Genomic DNA, 16,338 nt, shown 5'->3' on the forward strand with positions numbered 1-16,338 from the left:
GCTCGTTTTGCACTAAGGTCTAATGCATATTTGAGGCCTATTCTTGTCTTCTTTTTTTGCATTCAGAAGGCTTATTGCTTGCACATGGTTGATTTTCAGCTATTAATTAGAAAAGGTACTTTGCTTCAACTCTGGATCTGCTACAGTAAAATGTGTGCAACGGGCTATGAAATTCAATCAGGAGTAAAAATGTCGGGAGCCTACACAGTCAGATGTACCAGCAACTGACGTGTTTACTCCTGATTGGGTTTTGTAGCCCATTGTACACATTTTGTTTGTAGAAGATCCAGGGTCCGCATCCGCTACTTCATGGGACTAATTGTCTATGAGTAACTTCTTCGTATGCTGTCAAATGTTGTAAAATAGAATTCGAACTTGACAAATGTTTTCTGTTCAAAGCAGCAAGTCTTCCGTAAATTGAGATTTCTGTGTCGTGGTCTTGAGCAGGAGAAATATTGGGAAGATCACCCAGGAGAAGCAGTGCCTCTCATGAAGCCAAAGTTTTATTATGGCCCTTGGAAGGTCCTGAGAGGGGATTTCCTTCCACCCAACCAGTGAACCAGATATATTCAAATGGGATGGTTTATGGATATATTGTTACTCTATGTCATTTACACTAATTAGAAGCTCTGGTAGTATCAAACAAACAAGAAATCAGTCGCAAGTGCCTTGGAATTCAAGTGATGAGAGCAGAATATTGATGTAATACCACTTGCTGCTATTTCATTTGGAGGTAAAGAAGTCCTACCATATGCTGTCATAATGGTTGCTTTTCGGACCAAAAGAGTTATGTTGGAGCTTCATTGGTTGATTTCAGGGGTGTTTGACAATGTGAATGGTATTGTTTTCTAAAACAAAAAGCAATTGCCACATCAGCAGAAAATGTGTGGCAGTTGTTTTTTGTTTTAGAAAACAAAACCAGTACACTGATCAAAAGAAAAACAAAACAAAACAAAACCAGTACATTGTCGAATACACCCTTAATTGATGGAAACCATTTTGATTTTTCAAACAATATCACATGTAACTGCTGTATTTTGTAAACAACCATCTATTATTTATTTGAAGAAGGAAGAAATTAATTCATTACTTGACTTGGCTTCTTTTCTAGAGCACCAATATAAGATGAACAGGTATATATATATATATATAGAGAGAGAGAGAGAGTGTCTCTACTTTGAAGTTGTATGAAGCATATTTTCTGTTGTAATTTTGGCATTTATTCCCTATTCCCTATGCTTGTTGGATATATTATTTAACCTTTGGCACCGAAAGGGGTAGATTGAATTGATCTGAACCAGTTCACCAGTGGATTTATATAAATACATTAACCCAGCCAACCCGACATAAATTCGGGTCAGACTGGATTGGATCAAACCAATTATTTACTTATTTACAATTTTACAAATGGACTTTTCTAGAATAACTGTGTTTGGTTTGAAGGAAAAAGTAAGAAAAGGAAGGAAAAGATAGGAAAACCTTTACAAATCTTGTATAGGTTTTTTTACTTTTCCCTTCCTTTCCCTACCTTTTCCTTCAAACCAAACATTACTTTAAGAATATTTTAGAATGATAATTAATAGCATATGCATTAATTAAACACAAGGGCAAAATGGGTAAAATAGAAAATATGAAAAAATTTTAGAGAGTCAAAGTAAAAACTATAAATAAGTCCCTATAGAGACTCATTAACATGATTTTCATTTTAACCCCATTATGGAGAAAAGGTTACCCAAATTCTCTCTCTCTCTCTCTTATTCTTCTTCACCCTTCTGATCATCAGAGTTAGACCATCCTCATCCTCAGCATTGGGCTTACAGTTCCAACTTCTAAGCCAAGTTAAAAAAAAAAAAAAAAGTTTACTAACAAATATGCACATCAAAATGATTTGGTGATCGAAAGTAAAATCCTTTCCAACAGTAGGCTTCAAAAGCCCCAACTCTTAACATGTTGCCTGTCTTGCTGTCTTCCATGTGTCCTGCTAGTGCTGGAAATTCAACAAAATAAACCACTCTTCTCTTTTCAATTTCCCGGAGGACAATCGGAGGTGGTGGCCACTGGCCAGATGATAATTACTGAAAAGCTCAAAAGCCTCAACACTTGAGGTCTTGAGCTGTAAACGTTTCTGTCAGTGGATGTGTGGATGTGGGTGTTAAACGGGTTGATGGGGGTTAAGTGGGTTAGTTGTAGCTCAACCCACATGCATGAGCATCCACCCAAATTAACAAAACACCTTTAGATCAAGGGAGGCCGCCCTGATACTGCTACACTAGGCTGTTATTGGCTTGCTGGGCCTTCCTTGTGAGTTTGGGACAATCACCAAGAACAAGTGCGAAACAGTTTAACCGACTCGATATGCCTGGACTATTCATTCAGTCGGCCCCACATTTTGGGCTTCACCTGTTTAACCCTTTTCTCCCCCCAAAAGTCTCTTTTACAGTCGACCCACCCCACTTTTCAGGGTATCCCCATCTCCGACATGTGCTGCTAAGTGCTAATACATGGATACCAGAAACACTGAGAGTCTGAGGCAGAGGGTGTCTTGATAGTTTATATTGGATGTGCTTCTCTAGTGGCTTTGTTGTAGGCCGCGACAAATTTTCAGAACCGTGTAACTGGAATCCAGTCAAAACCCCATATTTGATCTAGACACTCTTGATTTCTGGTGTCGTTTCTCCTTTGTTTGATTGGAATCATTTCCTCCGTCTCCCTCTGCTTCTGGAGGACATTCTTCGACCCCTTCTGGAAGATCATAGGGGGGCCACGTGGAAGCCCAACGCTCTCATTTCATTTCATGCAGCCTTTTCTTCCAGCTTTCCCACGTGGCCATGCCAACCGGCTTTTTCGGTATGGCGTTGTCTCTCTGTTCTCTTCTCCAATTTACGTCGTCGTCCCCATGACGCTTTCGCAGACCTTATCTCCTACCAGCTTGCACCGGAGCGGAGTTGTTGAATTAATACCTTATATGTTATTGTAGGATTTCAACGCTTTATGTGTCAAAAGATTTTTGTTTTTTTCGTTTCAAACATTATCATCTCACCAGAACATCGATCAAAGCCGTTCAATCATAGGACCTAACGTCTGGAATTCGACCAGATACTCCACCGACTGATGAACAGATCTTTTCGCTTCCGAACGATGGATAAAATGCGGTACTATAGATCTGACGAACTACTATACTTAAAGACTTCGGAGTTATTGACACCCTGGGAGTGGGCCCACGAACGACAGAACTGAGGACTGACGTCGTGTAGGGACCACTAAAGGATGATAAGCCCAGGATGCATCTTATGCTTTTTCCCTCCCTTCAATTAATTATAGGCCGCTCTTCTGGCCAGTTCGTGACCAACTGACCATCAAACAAAGAGGCTCCCAGTCTCTTTTGCATCGCTTCCACCGGTCATCGGCCGGCGCGCATGCTTCCTTTTATAGCAGCGGCAAAAGGTGAGGCCTGAGGATCAATTTTCCCGTGAGATCACCGGAAAATGACGACGTATGGGACGATACCTACGGCATCGTCGTCTCCGGGATCAAGCAGTCTAGGATACATTTCTCGCGCAAAGGAACGGATAGTATCGGGCCTGGGCACTCGGAGGCCATGGAAAGAGATGGTCCACCGGCACGCAATAGGCATCCCGGGCAGCTTCCCAGAGGCCGTCGGCAGGGTCAGAACCAACGTGGGTTACTTCCTCATGAATTACGTGATCATCGTGTTGGTGGTGCTGTTTCTGAGCTTGTTATGGCATCCCATATCGCTGATCGTGTTCGTGGTCATGATGGCAGCCTGGTTGTTCCTCTACTTCCTGAGGGATGAGCCTCTAGTGATCCTGAGCCGTACGGTTAACGACCGTGTGGTGCTGATCGTGTTATCGATTGTGACCATCGTGTTGCTGCTGCTGACCCACGCGACACTCAACATTCTGGTGTCGCTTTTGATCGGAGTGGTGGTGGTGTTGGTTCATGGGGTTTTGAGGAAGACGGATGATCTATTTGGGGACGAAGAGTCGGCCAGGTCGGCTGGGCTATTGGCTACTGGGGATGAAACCAAACGCCCTCTCCAGGAGACTTCGTCTTCTTCCTCTTAGAACCAATTCAACGATCGAACACTTTTCTTTATTGATAACGGGGAAGGTTTATTGATTTGGAGCTTTTGTGTTTCAGTTTAAAGCCAGGTTTGAAAAAGAAAGAACTTTTACTATTTTCTCCCCTTTTCCCAGATTTGGGAGTTAGAGTTCATTGTTGACTGTAAGCTTTGATTGTTTGTTGCTTGTTTGCTTGTTAGTTGAAGTTCTCTCTCTCTCTCTCTCTCTCTCTCTCACAGACTCTCAGTCGAACGAAGCGTATTGTGTATTGTGTAAAAGTTGGTTGGATTTGAACACGTTGACCAGATTCCGCCTTCTGGGAAGAGGAAGAGAGCATGTGGAGTTGATTAGGTGTTTAGTAAATAGTATTTAACTTCCAAACATGTATTAGCTAAAATCCAGCCACGTTCCGTGCTATGCGCAAACGACACACTGGCGTGCAACGCTTTCCAGCACCACGGGCGAATTATTACAATGAGAAACCAAAACGAAACCATTGCATTCGCGAATTCGTGGTGGGTTTAGATTTTAGTACGCCCCACAGGCGTATTTCAGATTCAGTCACATCTCTACATTATAATTGCACTGGCAATGAACAAACATGGCCATTAGATCGATTTCGTTCTAAAGAAAAGCAGAAAACTATGATAACAAGATTTTCTCTTTATTTCCTTCTAAAGAAAAGGGATGTCTTAGCCCAATTCCAAACTAATGTCCCTAAAACCAAGGCCCAAGTTGTGCGTTACAAAAAAAGAAATCTAATTCCCAAGCCCAGCCCAAGTTCTATGTCGGCTGGGCTGAATTAACGCAATACAATGGGCATCGGCAAATTAGTGGGCCTTCTGTCATCGTCTATGAGTCTATCCGGGAAAGCGGACCGAATGCAATGGAATACGTAGACTTACGTTGAAACGTTCAATTGCGTGACAGTTCCGGGGCTCCTCTTGGCCACATCAACAGATCAACTAAACTTTACCATTTTGCCTTGGCTTCACGTCTAAGACCTCCATCAACTCTCTCTCTTTCTCTCCCCAACAACAAAAAGAAAGAAATGGGCAATGGGCCCATGGTAAGGCCATAGTTGATAGGTGCGGATTTGTCGTATCTTAGCATGGGGAAAATCTTAGTGGTAATAGCATATAAGGGCAAATTTTGGGATTAATATCAATAAAAGTAATATTTTAAAAAAAATTAAAAAATAGGTTAACTTTTTTAAAATAATATTAATAAAGGGTAAACACTGTTCATCGTATTCTTTTTGTCATTTGTTCACCAGCAGCTGTTTGCCGTCGCCCGCCACTGCCGCCGCCTGCCTTCGCCTCCGGCAACGTTGCCAGAGGTGGCGGCGGACGGCAGTGGTAGGCGGTGGTGGATAACGATGCTGGTGAACAAATGGCAAGAAGAAGATGATGAACAATGTTTTTGCCCTTTATTGATATTATTTTTAAAAAGTTAATCTATTTTTGAAAATTTTTTAAAAATATTACTTTTATTGATATTAAACCCCAAAAGTTGTCCTTATATGCTAAATAAAAGAAATGTTTTTTAAAAAAGTATTAATATCAGTAAAAGTAATATTTAAAAAAAATAAAAAATAGATTAACTTTTTAAAAATAATATCAATAAAGGCCAAAAGCACTGTTCATCATCTTCTTCTTGCCATTTGTTCACCAACACCGCTGTCCACCTCTGCCCATCTTCGCCTCCGTTTCCGGCAACGTTGCTGGAGGTGGCTAGAGGCAGAGGTGGTGCTGGTGGTCATTCCTTTGCCCAGCGCCGCTGCCGCCACCTCTGTCTCCACCCACCTTCGGCAATGTTGCCAAAGGCAGAAGCGGAAGTGGGCAGAAGTGGCAGCGGTGGCGGCGCTAGTGGTCATTTCTCTGCCCAACGCCACCACCTCCGCCCCACCCCTGGCAACGTTGGCAGAAGCAGAGGCGGCAACGAGTGGCGGGCGGCAGTGGACGACGATGTTGGTGAACAAATGGCAAGAAGAAGATGATGACAGTATTTTTGGCCTTTATGGATATTATTTTAAAAAAATTAACCTATTTTTTTAAATTTTTAAAAATATTATTTTTATTGATATTAAACCCCAAAAGTTGCCCTTATATGCTATTACCCCTATCGAAATTCTAAAGGACAGTGGGACCCACTTCTCTGTACAAATGACGCTACAATATAGCATGAAGGATGAGTTCATGAAACCGAAACGGCAACTGACTGATTACTTGCAATGGAACACCTTGAGCTCACATCGCGGTGACACCAATCGCAACAGCAACCGTGCCGTGCCTTCTTGGCCCACCACTGCTCCTTCCTTCTCCACCAATGCCCCCGCCACGATCTCCTCATATCCGCCACCGCCGCCGGCCGCCACATACGCAACCAACGCCGCTTGCACCGGCCCAAAGCTCGGATTATACGCGGCAGACTCTGTGTACCACCCTTTGTAAATCCTCCCCTCCGTGTCCATAAGCGCCGCCCCGGACGGGCACCCGCTGTAAGGCGCGTGTGACTCGTTAGCAGCTTCCAGTGCTGCCAATTTTAGTTTGTCTTTCTTCTCCTCGTAATCTTCTGCCATGACGTCGCCGGTGGTCTTGATACTACTGTGGTCGTCATTGTTGAAGGCCAAGCCATTATGACGAGGCTCTAAAAGCAAAGGCACGTCCTTGTTAAGCAGGTCCTCAGGACCGAATCGATGAGGCAAAAAGTCGGATATCGGCCGAAACACAGCTTCTGCGTCTCTTCCGTGTTGGGTGGTGGAAGTGATCAAGATGTTAATATCGGATGCGTTGCGCAATTCTTGCATGAATTGGCGGCAATGGCCGCAGGGGGCGGAGGAGCCGGCGATATAGCGGAGTTGGGTCTCACCGTTGATGGCGGCGTTGGTGATCATGAACTGCTCAGCGTGGACAGAGTGATGGAGGGGGAGGCCAGGGAATTCGAGGTTTACGCCGAGGAAGATGCGGCCGTTGGATCCTAATCCGGCGACTCCAACGGGGTATTTGGAAATGGGGGGCCTAGCTAGGCTTTTCGCGGATTCGGCCAGTGATGCGAGGAGTTGCAGGACAGAAAGCCCCGACTCCTTGGCCATGGATTCCACATCTACGGCTTCAATAACGAATTGGGTTTCCTTCATCTTTCTTTGTTGTTTTATGAAAGATTAATGAAGTAAAATGGGCTTAAATAATGGCCGCTTCGTAATGGCTCAAAGAACAGAGACGGACAGAGAGGGGGAGAGAGAGATGGGTTGGGCAAGAGAGAATGGGAAGGGAGTGGTACTTATAATGGTTTGTATGAATCAAAGTACTTGTGAGAAAAGGAGAAAGAAGACTTGTTTGGATTGGACATGGTTTTGTGTTGGATTATTTTATTTATATAAAGAAGGCTAATTGATTAGGGGCTGTTCTGATTTCTTACTTCTGAGTCATGTGGAAGCGAAAAACAAGGGATCGAAATTGATCGTGGAGTGTTTTTGCTTTACCTACCACCTCGTTTGTTTGTTTGTTTGGATGGTTGGCCGGTCGGTCGGTTTCTCTTCAATTATTTTGTGCATCATCACTTCAATAATCTAGAACGGGTAACTCATGGAAAAGGTTATCTAAATTAAGCTCGGTTTTAACAAATATTGAAGTGAAATGACATGAAAACTGTGAGTCTGTGACACGTTTTATTTTGGGTTTAATTAATATATTATTGCTTCGTGGGGGTATCCCAACCCTGGCTAGAGCGAGATTTGATCCAAAGTCTTTGCTGCAATGCAACTGGTCAAAGATTCTATAAAATTATTGTATATTTTTATTTCAGTTTTGAAATATGTAGGTAGATCACGAAAAGTTATCCGTCAAAATAAAAATTACTCAATTGGACAATTGAATGAGTCAGGCTGAGACGAGTATAAATTGTAAATTGTAACCCTTACTTAACTAGAGGTGTAAATGAGTCATGTTGAGACGGGTATAATGATGCTCGACCATGTTTCAAGTTTCTATCTTGAACTAACTCGAGTTGATCTCATGAGCTACTCAAGCCCATTATAAATTAATTACTATTAAAAATTATAAATAACAATATTAGGAAATATGAATATATATTAAAAATTATAGATAATTTGATATTATAAATACTATAAATAAAAAATATATTATAAATTTATCTTTTTTATAAATACAAATGTATAAAAAATAATATTTTATTATGTGTTTGATTGGGTCAAGCAAGTCAACGATTTACCCAATAGTTAGTTTTAGTGGGTTTTGATCATATCAATGGTTTTTAAGCTACTGACAGGTTTGAGGTTGACCAATATCAAAACTATATCGTCAAAGGGGTATTCTTTTTTTGGATTTTGAGAATGGGGAAAATTGGTCAATGGGATTTTGGTTCTCATTGACCAAGAATCCCATGTTCATTTTTCAGATTTATGTGAGGACCAGCGAAAGTCTACTTTCCTCGGTATCACTTACCCATGTCCTAGGTGGGTAAATAATTTTCCCACCTTGGGAAAAAGTTACTAACACTTAAAATGGGACAAAAATGCCCCTTTTAATAATAATTTTTTAAGGCTAAAATGGTCATTACTTTGTTTATCTAGGAAATAAAAGAACAGGTAAGTGTTTCATAGGAAAAACTTACCCAAGTAATTGCATTTACCCGGATAAATAACTTACCGAAAAGCAAACGAGGCCTAAGTGACATTTTAAACGTTTTAACAATTCGATCAATTGGGTCAATGATGATTTGCAAACATTGCCTCGCAATAGGGGGGTTGGGAGGAGATTCACTAATTTAAGACTTAAGATCTAGTGATTGCTTTGGCTTCAAAAAGGAAAAAAAAAAGTAAAATATACAAAGCTCCCCTATGGTTTCATTTTCACAAAAACAGTCATGGATAGAAAATATGGTCTAACGCATTAGTTTGTCAAAAATATCCATTTTACCCTTTCATCTATCAATTTACATGAAAATTACCTCCAAAAAGATTTTTTCGCTTTTAATTATAAAAGATCTCTGAATTAGATTGGAAAGAATAAAGTAATTTTATTATATAAAAACGTTAAGTATAGTGAAATTTAGAAAGAAAAATCTGACATTTTAAATCATATTGAAAGATTCTTAATAAATTGTAAGGGTAATTTTATAACTTGTAAGTTCTCATTTTAACAACAAAGATGGAAGGAAGGTAACTACAGGTTTTTGGTAAATTAAAGGGGTGGTTTTATGAAAGTGAAACCTCAAGAGAGATTTTTATGATTGACAGAAAATTTAGAGGAGGTTTTTATATTTTACCCAAAGAAAAAAAAAAAGGGATACTAGCGGTTGCTTTGTGGGGGGTGCAATACACTACAAAAATTACCGTTTCTAAGGTAACCAGAAAGATTAAAACACATTTTCAATGGATTGGAACTCTCGAGACATTAAATTTTTGTACGGGTCGAGTATCCATACTTTCAACTTTCATTTACACACACTCAATTTATGGAGTTCAAATCTGCGCACCACAAGGGGGCGCCCCACAACATCCCACAACACATCCTCACCGTGTATTAAGAATATCTCCCAATCATCAGGAGATGTTCCCAATATAATGCATTTGGAGATGTTCCCAATACACAACAAAGATGTATTGTGGGACGTTGTGGGGCACAGATGTAAATTCTAATTTATGAACTGGGATGTTCCTGACCCAATTCAATTTAGATTGAGAAATCAAGATAATAATCATAATACAACCTATAATTGCTTTAAAACGAAGATAAATCATAAATAACCTACAAAGACACTAGAAAACGATCCTAACTCATAGTAAACTCTATCAAAGCTTTCTAAATCTCATTTAAACTAATTTAATTTAAATACACAAAAATTATTTAAAAATATCTCCATCAAACTCAAATGGGATTCCACTTGTCTTATTCGATTTTGACAGCATCATCTATTTTATATAAAGGGTTCGACTATGATATAGAAAATATATGATATCAGAAAAACAATTCATCAATAAATTGGAATCATAATCGTGATAATGAATCAGGTGTCATTTATCAAAATTCATGGGTAAATTATGATTGATCAAAACTCTTTCTTTATCATATCTTTTCTATATCATAGATTTTCCCTTATATAAAATATATAATTGCCTCAATTCTATACCGATCACAAACGCTAAATGCCCTAAATGAATTTCACCATGCGGGGTTGAGCTGGGTAAGATTTGACTATGACCAACCAGGAGGCTAAGACTTAAACAAGCAAGGTCCAATCACGGACCCAAGTCCCCAATTGACCTAGAATTCGCTTTTGCTAGCCTAAAAAATCATGGATTTAGATTTATTATTATGGCCCCACAAAGAAGTTACTTTATTTAATTTAGAGTGGGGTCATTGCTTTCGATTTTTGTTTCAGCGCAGCGCTAAGATACCGTTACTGTTGTAGCAAAAGTGGCATGCGCTTAACTAGAAAGGCGAACTTGAAGAGAAATCAGCTATGCCCAAGGGTGTAGATAAGGTTTTTAAAATCGAATTGGATAGAGAACCATTTTGGGGATTGGTTCTTGGGCCAAACAGTCTCGGTCTGAACAGATGGTCCATTTTAACAAAATAATAATAATAATAATAAATTAAAAAAGATGAAAACTCATTATTTGGATCAATGGTTTGACCATCTAAATCAATGGTTCATTGACCTAAAAAATTTTATGGATCATTTCGTATTATTGATCCAAATAATAATACAGTAGATGGTCAAAATTGAACTCCACTGTAGAAAACGACCACCTAAAAATTTGCACTCCATCTAAATGACCACCTAAAAAATTTTGTTTCCAAGTATTAAATCTTCTTGTGAAGTATATTGCACTCCACTGTAGAAATCCTAGATTACAGCCCCTCATAGTCTATTAGTAGTCAATCTGTCTATAAATTTGACATTGATTCATGGTCGAGATTCATCTCATCTGTATGGTGGGATTAAAAATTCTAGCATAGGCTGAACAGTCATTTTCCCTAAATTTCTTTTACCCTATCAAAAAGGATGGTAGATGGTGACACCCTAAAATGTTTGCTGCAAGCTTGCAACTCTTGCAAGGTATAGCTTTCTTGTTGTATCGGAAACCATCAATCTATTTATTCTAATTTTCTAATTGACTATTCTGCTATTTTTTTTTTATTATTATTATTATTATTTTCTGAGTGAATTGGCTGATTCAACGTGGGGTTCCATTCAAGTATCCAACTCACATTTGATTTGGACTAAAGAACATCGGCGGGCCCATCCAGCAAAAGAACAACCAATAACTCGCTGTGTAGGTGGGATGATGGGGGATTGAGCATTCATTCATTGTCTCCGATTCAGATTTAATTGTTTTAAAGTCTTGAGTCTTGTGAGAAGATTGCTTGGATAACCATTTGACTATTTGCTACTTGTGACTGGAGAGTTTTGATGGGGAAGTAGGATGTGTTTGGATAAGTGATCCTTGTTATCGCCAATGACCACCTCTCAACTCACTTGTTATTTTGTTTTTATGGGTTTCACTCTTCAGCGGTAGAGTATCGAGGGCTGGCTAGGATTGGCCGATCTGATCGCCCCTTTGTGGAAATAAGGCTCAATTTAGAAAGAGTGTAAATATAAATATATACAGTATAAATACGTAGAAAATAATACAAATACAAAAACACTGACCATCATAACATCATTGTGACAAGAAATATCAGTCATCTGGATGATAAGGTTTTGAATCTATGCCACTTCTCGCAGGTCCAGCCCAGAGCCAGGGTAATTAAGTTCGTAATCTTTTTTTTTTTTCTTATGTTTAATGGCTCATTTTATAAAAAGTATCCATCATTGGTGACTTGGGCCCATCTTAAGAGTAGGATGGGCCTCTACGTGAGGCCAAATAAGTCAGCCAGGCTATCTAGACTAAGGTCGTGTTCTGTTCGTGCGGGCTTTCGGCTGTTTAGAAGCTCAAAATCTTGATTTTTGGGTTTTTCCTATTTGATAAATGATAGATCTATTTGTAAAAAGACGTAACCCACAAAAGATGCGAAAAGCTCAAATTTGGGCTTTTTCGGGAAGCTTCAAATGAAGCTTTCGCAATCTTCTGTCTTCTTTAAACGTGTGCCACAATGCACATGCTTCTGACAAAATATCAATCATTCGATAAAAACTCTAAGATGTTTTGGCCCTAGCTTTCAGCTCCGCCATTATTGACCTGCATAATATTCTCTTCTTCTTCTTCAAGTGTCTTTTTGCTCTTTTTCTTCTTCATGCAGGCTAATCTTTCTCTCCTATTTGCAGGTATACCACTAGGGTAACTTGCAACGATCGGAAGTTTGAAAACTTGCTAACAAGACAGGTACAACCCCATTTCCCTTTTTTTGTCTGGAATTTCTTCTTCGTCTCCTATTGTTGTTGTTATAGTATAAATCCTTTTTTATCTGAAACCCCTTAAGCCAACTTACACCTTCCAATCCTACCAAAACCGCTTCCCTACTATCCTCCCTAATTTTCACTAAAACTGTTTCTCTCTTGTTTTCACTACGGCTCCTTGATTTTCAACAAATTTTGATCATTCTCATTGTTGTCTTGTGTCTACCTACGTAAGTCCCTTCCTTATCAGCACTCTCTTTGAAAAGTGGAAGCTTTTCCAATGAAGAAAGTCGATATTGTTTTGCCACTTATGACTGTTGTTCTCTACCTTGTTCTCCTCAGTACGACTTGATCTAAGCGAATGAGATACAATGGGACACCTTCTATCTAAATCTTTTACTCTTTACTGAGAGTTAATTGCTAGCTCAGCCTCTTCTTCTCTGTCATGTCTTACCATTAACTCTCAGTGGAATGTCCCAACCCCCTGTAACATATCTCCCATGGACGTTACACCATCCTCATCCTAAATATCTGCTTTAGACATTATATATCCATGTGTAAGCCATGAGGTCCTCCTCCTTTAAATAATATTAGGGTGGTCTGAGATCGATGTTTGTGATTAGAGTCGGTGACAAGACCCACCTCTCACCTCTCTGTTTTGGAGTTTACACTCATTATCAGTTTTTTAACACTTATAGATTACAATGTTGCTATGCAAAGCTTTAGTTGTGCAGGATCATATTCATTTTGATTCTCTATACATTTGTCAGAGTACAATCATTTTGAATTTTGATTATAGATAGATAAAAAATAAGATCCAATGCATTTATATATTTATAATCTACCACACATTAGTCCAAAGCAACAAAGAGAAACGCAGTTCCACTGTAATTGAATTAATGTGATTTAATCTTGCTGACTGACTACTGGTTGTGATTGGAAGCTGGACTGCCTTGCCAAGCCAATAATTCATTTTGGGTGAGAGTTGTCCTTGTTCATAAGCCCTAGATTTCATGCATCATGTCACATTCACTAGGAATTATGAAATATCTTTTACCTATGTAATGGAGTGAATAACGGTTATTACCTAACTGTTTCCTAATGTGCTTATATGCTATCTCCAATATGGATTCCCTGCTCACTTACTGTATCCCCAACAAGTTTTGCCAGATGTATACTGATTTTTCTTTTTCTTTTTTTTTTTAATTTCTTTGGGCTATGATGCTTTGGAATCCATACTTGAATTCTAATGTCGAAGTAAAGCAATCAATAATTTTTTATGCAAAGGCACAGTGCGGAAGCTCAGTTTATTGATCTGGGTGCATCAGAATCATTTCTATTTATTGATTTGGTTGGTTCCAATCTATAACGATTGGGTGAAACAGATTTTGCTCCATCAGAATCATTTCTATTGCTAGTTGGTTCCAAGCTATAAAGATTGGTATTTGAACATGTGAGACATAAGTATTTGTAAAAAGCATGCATACACCGACCCTCTAAAAGTACACACTCATCCATTCTAATTCAATTAGGGCCTAAAAAGCATGCTACTTAATCAAATTGGCCTCAAACCCAAACCAGACCGAGTTGCACATCTCTCTAGAGCTTTCATTGTTATTCAATGCTGCAAATGGATTGGATCTAGATCAAATATATGTATATTTGAATTCCTGTTAGCAATAATATTTGAATTTGAATGAAATATTATCCATCAGAATTAATTTGGATATTATGTATTATCAATAAAATTCATTAAGAATAGTTTTTAATGAGGCTTGACATAGTTGACACCAATGATGATTTCAGTGTAAATTCTTATTTATTTATTTTTCAGTTTCTGCTTTATTTTATTTATTTGCATTGTAGAAAAAAAATAAAACCTGAAGCTAATTAAGGGAGTGTTCCAATGAATAGTTATGATCAACAATTGAATCCACATAGAGTTGTGAAAGACCTACTTACGTATATCATATACTTCTCCACTATTAAATTGCTTTGTTTCATCATAAACTTCATGTTGTAGATCTGATGTAAAAAGACCTATTTACATATACCTCCTATTTTTTTAATGTAGCTTTCTAAGGTGGTGAACTTGGTTGCTTGGGGGTTGTACCAACAAGTTTGCTGAAGCTATCAAACTTTGTTTTCTTTTTTTGTTCAGTTTTATATTACAGCCATTTGCATATTTTTTGGGTTCATCTACTATAGGTGACTCTTATCACTGCAAGTAATTCCATACTTGTGTTATTTGCTTATTCAACACAAAATTTAAAATGATTCTAACACTTCGATAGTAACTAATGATCTGATTATTATATAGATGGCAAATAGTGTAGTCAATACCACAACATTTGACGATGCACCCATTATTAATGCAAATTGGACTCTTGCGCAAGAAAATATTTTCATAGATTTACTAGTACTTCAAGTACAGAGTGGGGGAATGGTTTCTGGGTGTCTGAAACCAAATGGTTGGAAGGATGTTTGACAATGTTTTTTTGCACAAGTTGGGTTGAAGTTCAACACTAAATCCTTCAGTAACAAAATACAATATCTAAAAAGTAGGTATAAGGAGTTTAAGAAATTGAGGTTCGGGCAAACGGGATTTGGCTAGGACGAGGAGAAGTAGATAGTTGTAGCCTCCCCAGAGACATGGGAGAATTATTTATTGGCATTTTTTGAACTTTGGATTTATTTGGAGATCATCTTTATTTGGGACTTTATGTGCATGTAAATGTATATATTGATTGGTGTCCCCTTATCTTTTTAGGTTAACTCCAAGGCGAAAAGGTTTTGTAGTATGGGTTGTCTAGAGTATAACAGCCTTGAAATTATATTTGGGGGCACCACACCTACAGGAAGGTTCTCTGCATCTCTAGCACATGGAATAGAATCTCCACCCCGGGAGGACGGGCATGTCTCCAATGATCCACACCTTGAAGAAGTTCAACAACCATCATCTGGCATTGCTGATTCAACCAATTATATTGATGGTGATCAAATTTCTACTACAACCACCAAGCAAAATGCTCGTAGGAAGAGGCCATATGAATTTTCTGATGCAATTTCTGAACAAAACGTATCAGCAGATAAGAGATTTGAGAAGTTGGTGGAAGCAATTAATGGAATGAATAAAAAATTGGAGAATCATGTCTCTATGAGCAATGTTTTAGCAGAGTTGAATTCTATTGAAGGGATGGATCATAATGACTACCTAAAACTTTATGAAATGGTTGAGAAGGTGGATGCAAGAGAGTGGTTCATGAACATGCCTGTTAATCTTAAGAAGATTTGGGTGTTCGGTGTCCTTAATTGTTAGACTCTTGAATGTTATGTTCTCATCCACGAACCTTTTTTTTAATGTTTTAGGTGAACAATTGTTTAGAATTGTTATGACTTCTTAAACTACTTCATATGTGTAGGATTGAGCAATGGTTTCAGTAGATACAATTCATATGGTATTATATGGTTTTGTGGATTGCTTATTAATTATTGTTTGGATGGTTTAATGGATAGGGTAGCACATTTGGTCATTAATCTATGACGTGCAGGTTTGCAATTAATCAAACATAAAGCCTTATGTTTATATGTAAATGTTGTATTAAATTTATAATGGTTGATAGTCCGACCAAGAGGGTAGTGTTGCATGCAATTTTGGCTGCCATTGTAGATGATGAAGAGCAGCAAATGATGACAAAGGTCCTCATTGCGAAGGAACTTGAGAAGGAAGAAATGTATCTCTCAAAGACACCTTACCACAATGACATTTTAATTGGGTCAGAGTGGTTGAAAAATGTCATATGCAATGAAGGTAATAGGTGTTTGGAAATGTTTAAAATGACCCTAGAAGCATTTGTTAGCCTAGTAGGTGCATTGAGAGAGTGAGAGT

The 16,338-nt window shown here is 38.6% G+C and overlaps 2 protein-coding genes across 2 annotated transcripts; one reads left to right on the forward strand and one right to left on the reverse strand.

Annotated features, from left to right (window-relative positions):
* Positions 1-3,291: 3,291 nt before the first annotated feature.
* On the forward strand, positions 3,292-4,287 carry LOC104586600 (PRA1 family protein F3-like). The gene has a single exon (XM_010243889.3). The coding sequence runs from the start codon at positions 3,486-3,488 to the stop codon at positions 4,083-4,085; it is 600 nt and encodes a 199-aa protein (XP_010242191.1). The 5' UTR covers positions 3,292-3,485; the 3' UTR covers positions 4,086-4,287.
* Positions 4,288-6,111: 1,824 nt separating this feature from the next.
* CDA1 (cytidine deaminase 1) lies at positions 6,112-7,452 on the reverse strand. The gene has a single exon (XM_010243888.3). The coding sequence runs from the start codon at positions 7,219-7,221 to the stop codon at positions 6,307-6,309; it is 915 nt and encodes a 304-aa protein (XP_010242190.1). The 5' UTR covers positions 7,222-7,452; the 3' UTR covers positions 6,112-6,306.
* Positions 7,453-16,338: the final 8,886 nt, after the last annotated feature.

Source organism: Nelumbo nucifera, chromosome 6 (genome assembly GCF_055504915.1).
Source record: "Nelumbo nucifera cultivar China Antique chromosome 6, China Antique-T2T, whole genome shotgun sequence".
Taxonomy (NCBI): domain Eukaryota; kingdom Viridiplantae; phylum Streptophyta; class Magnoliopsida; order Proteales; family Nelumbonaceae; genus Nelumbo; species Nelumbo nucifera.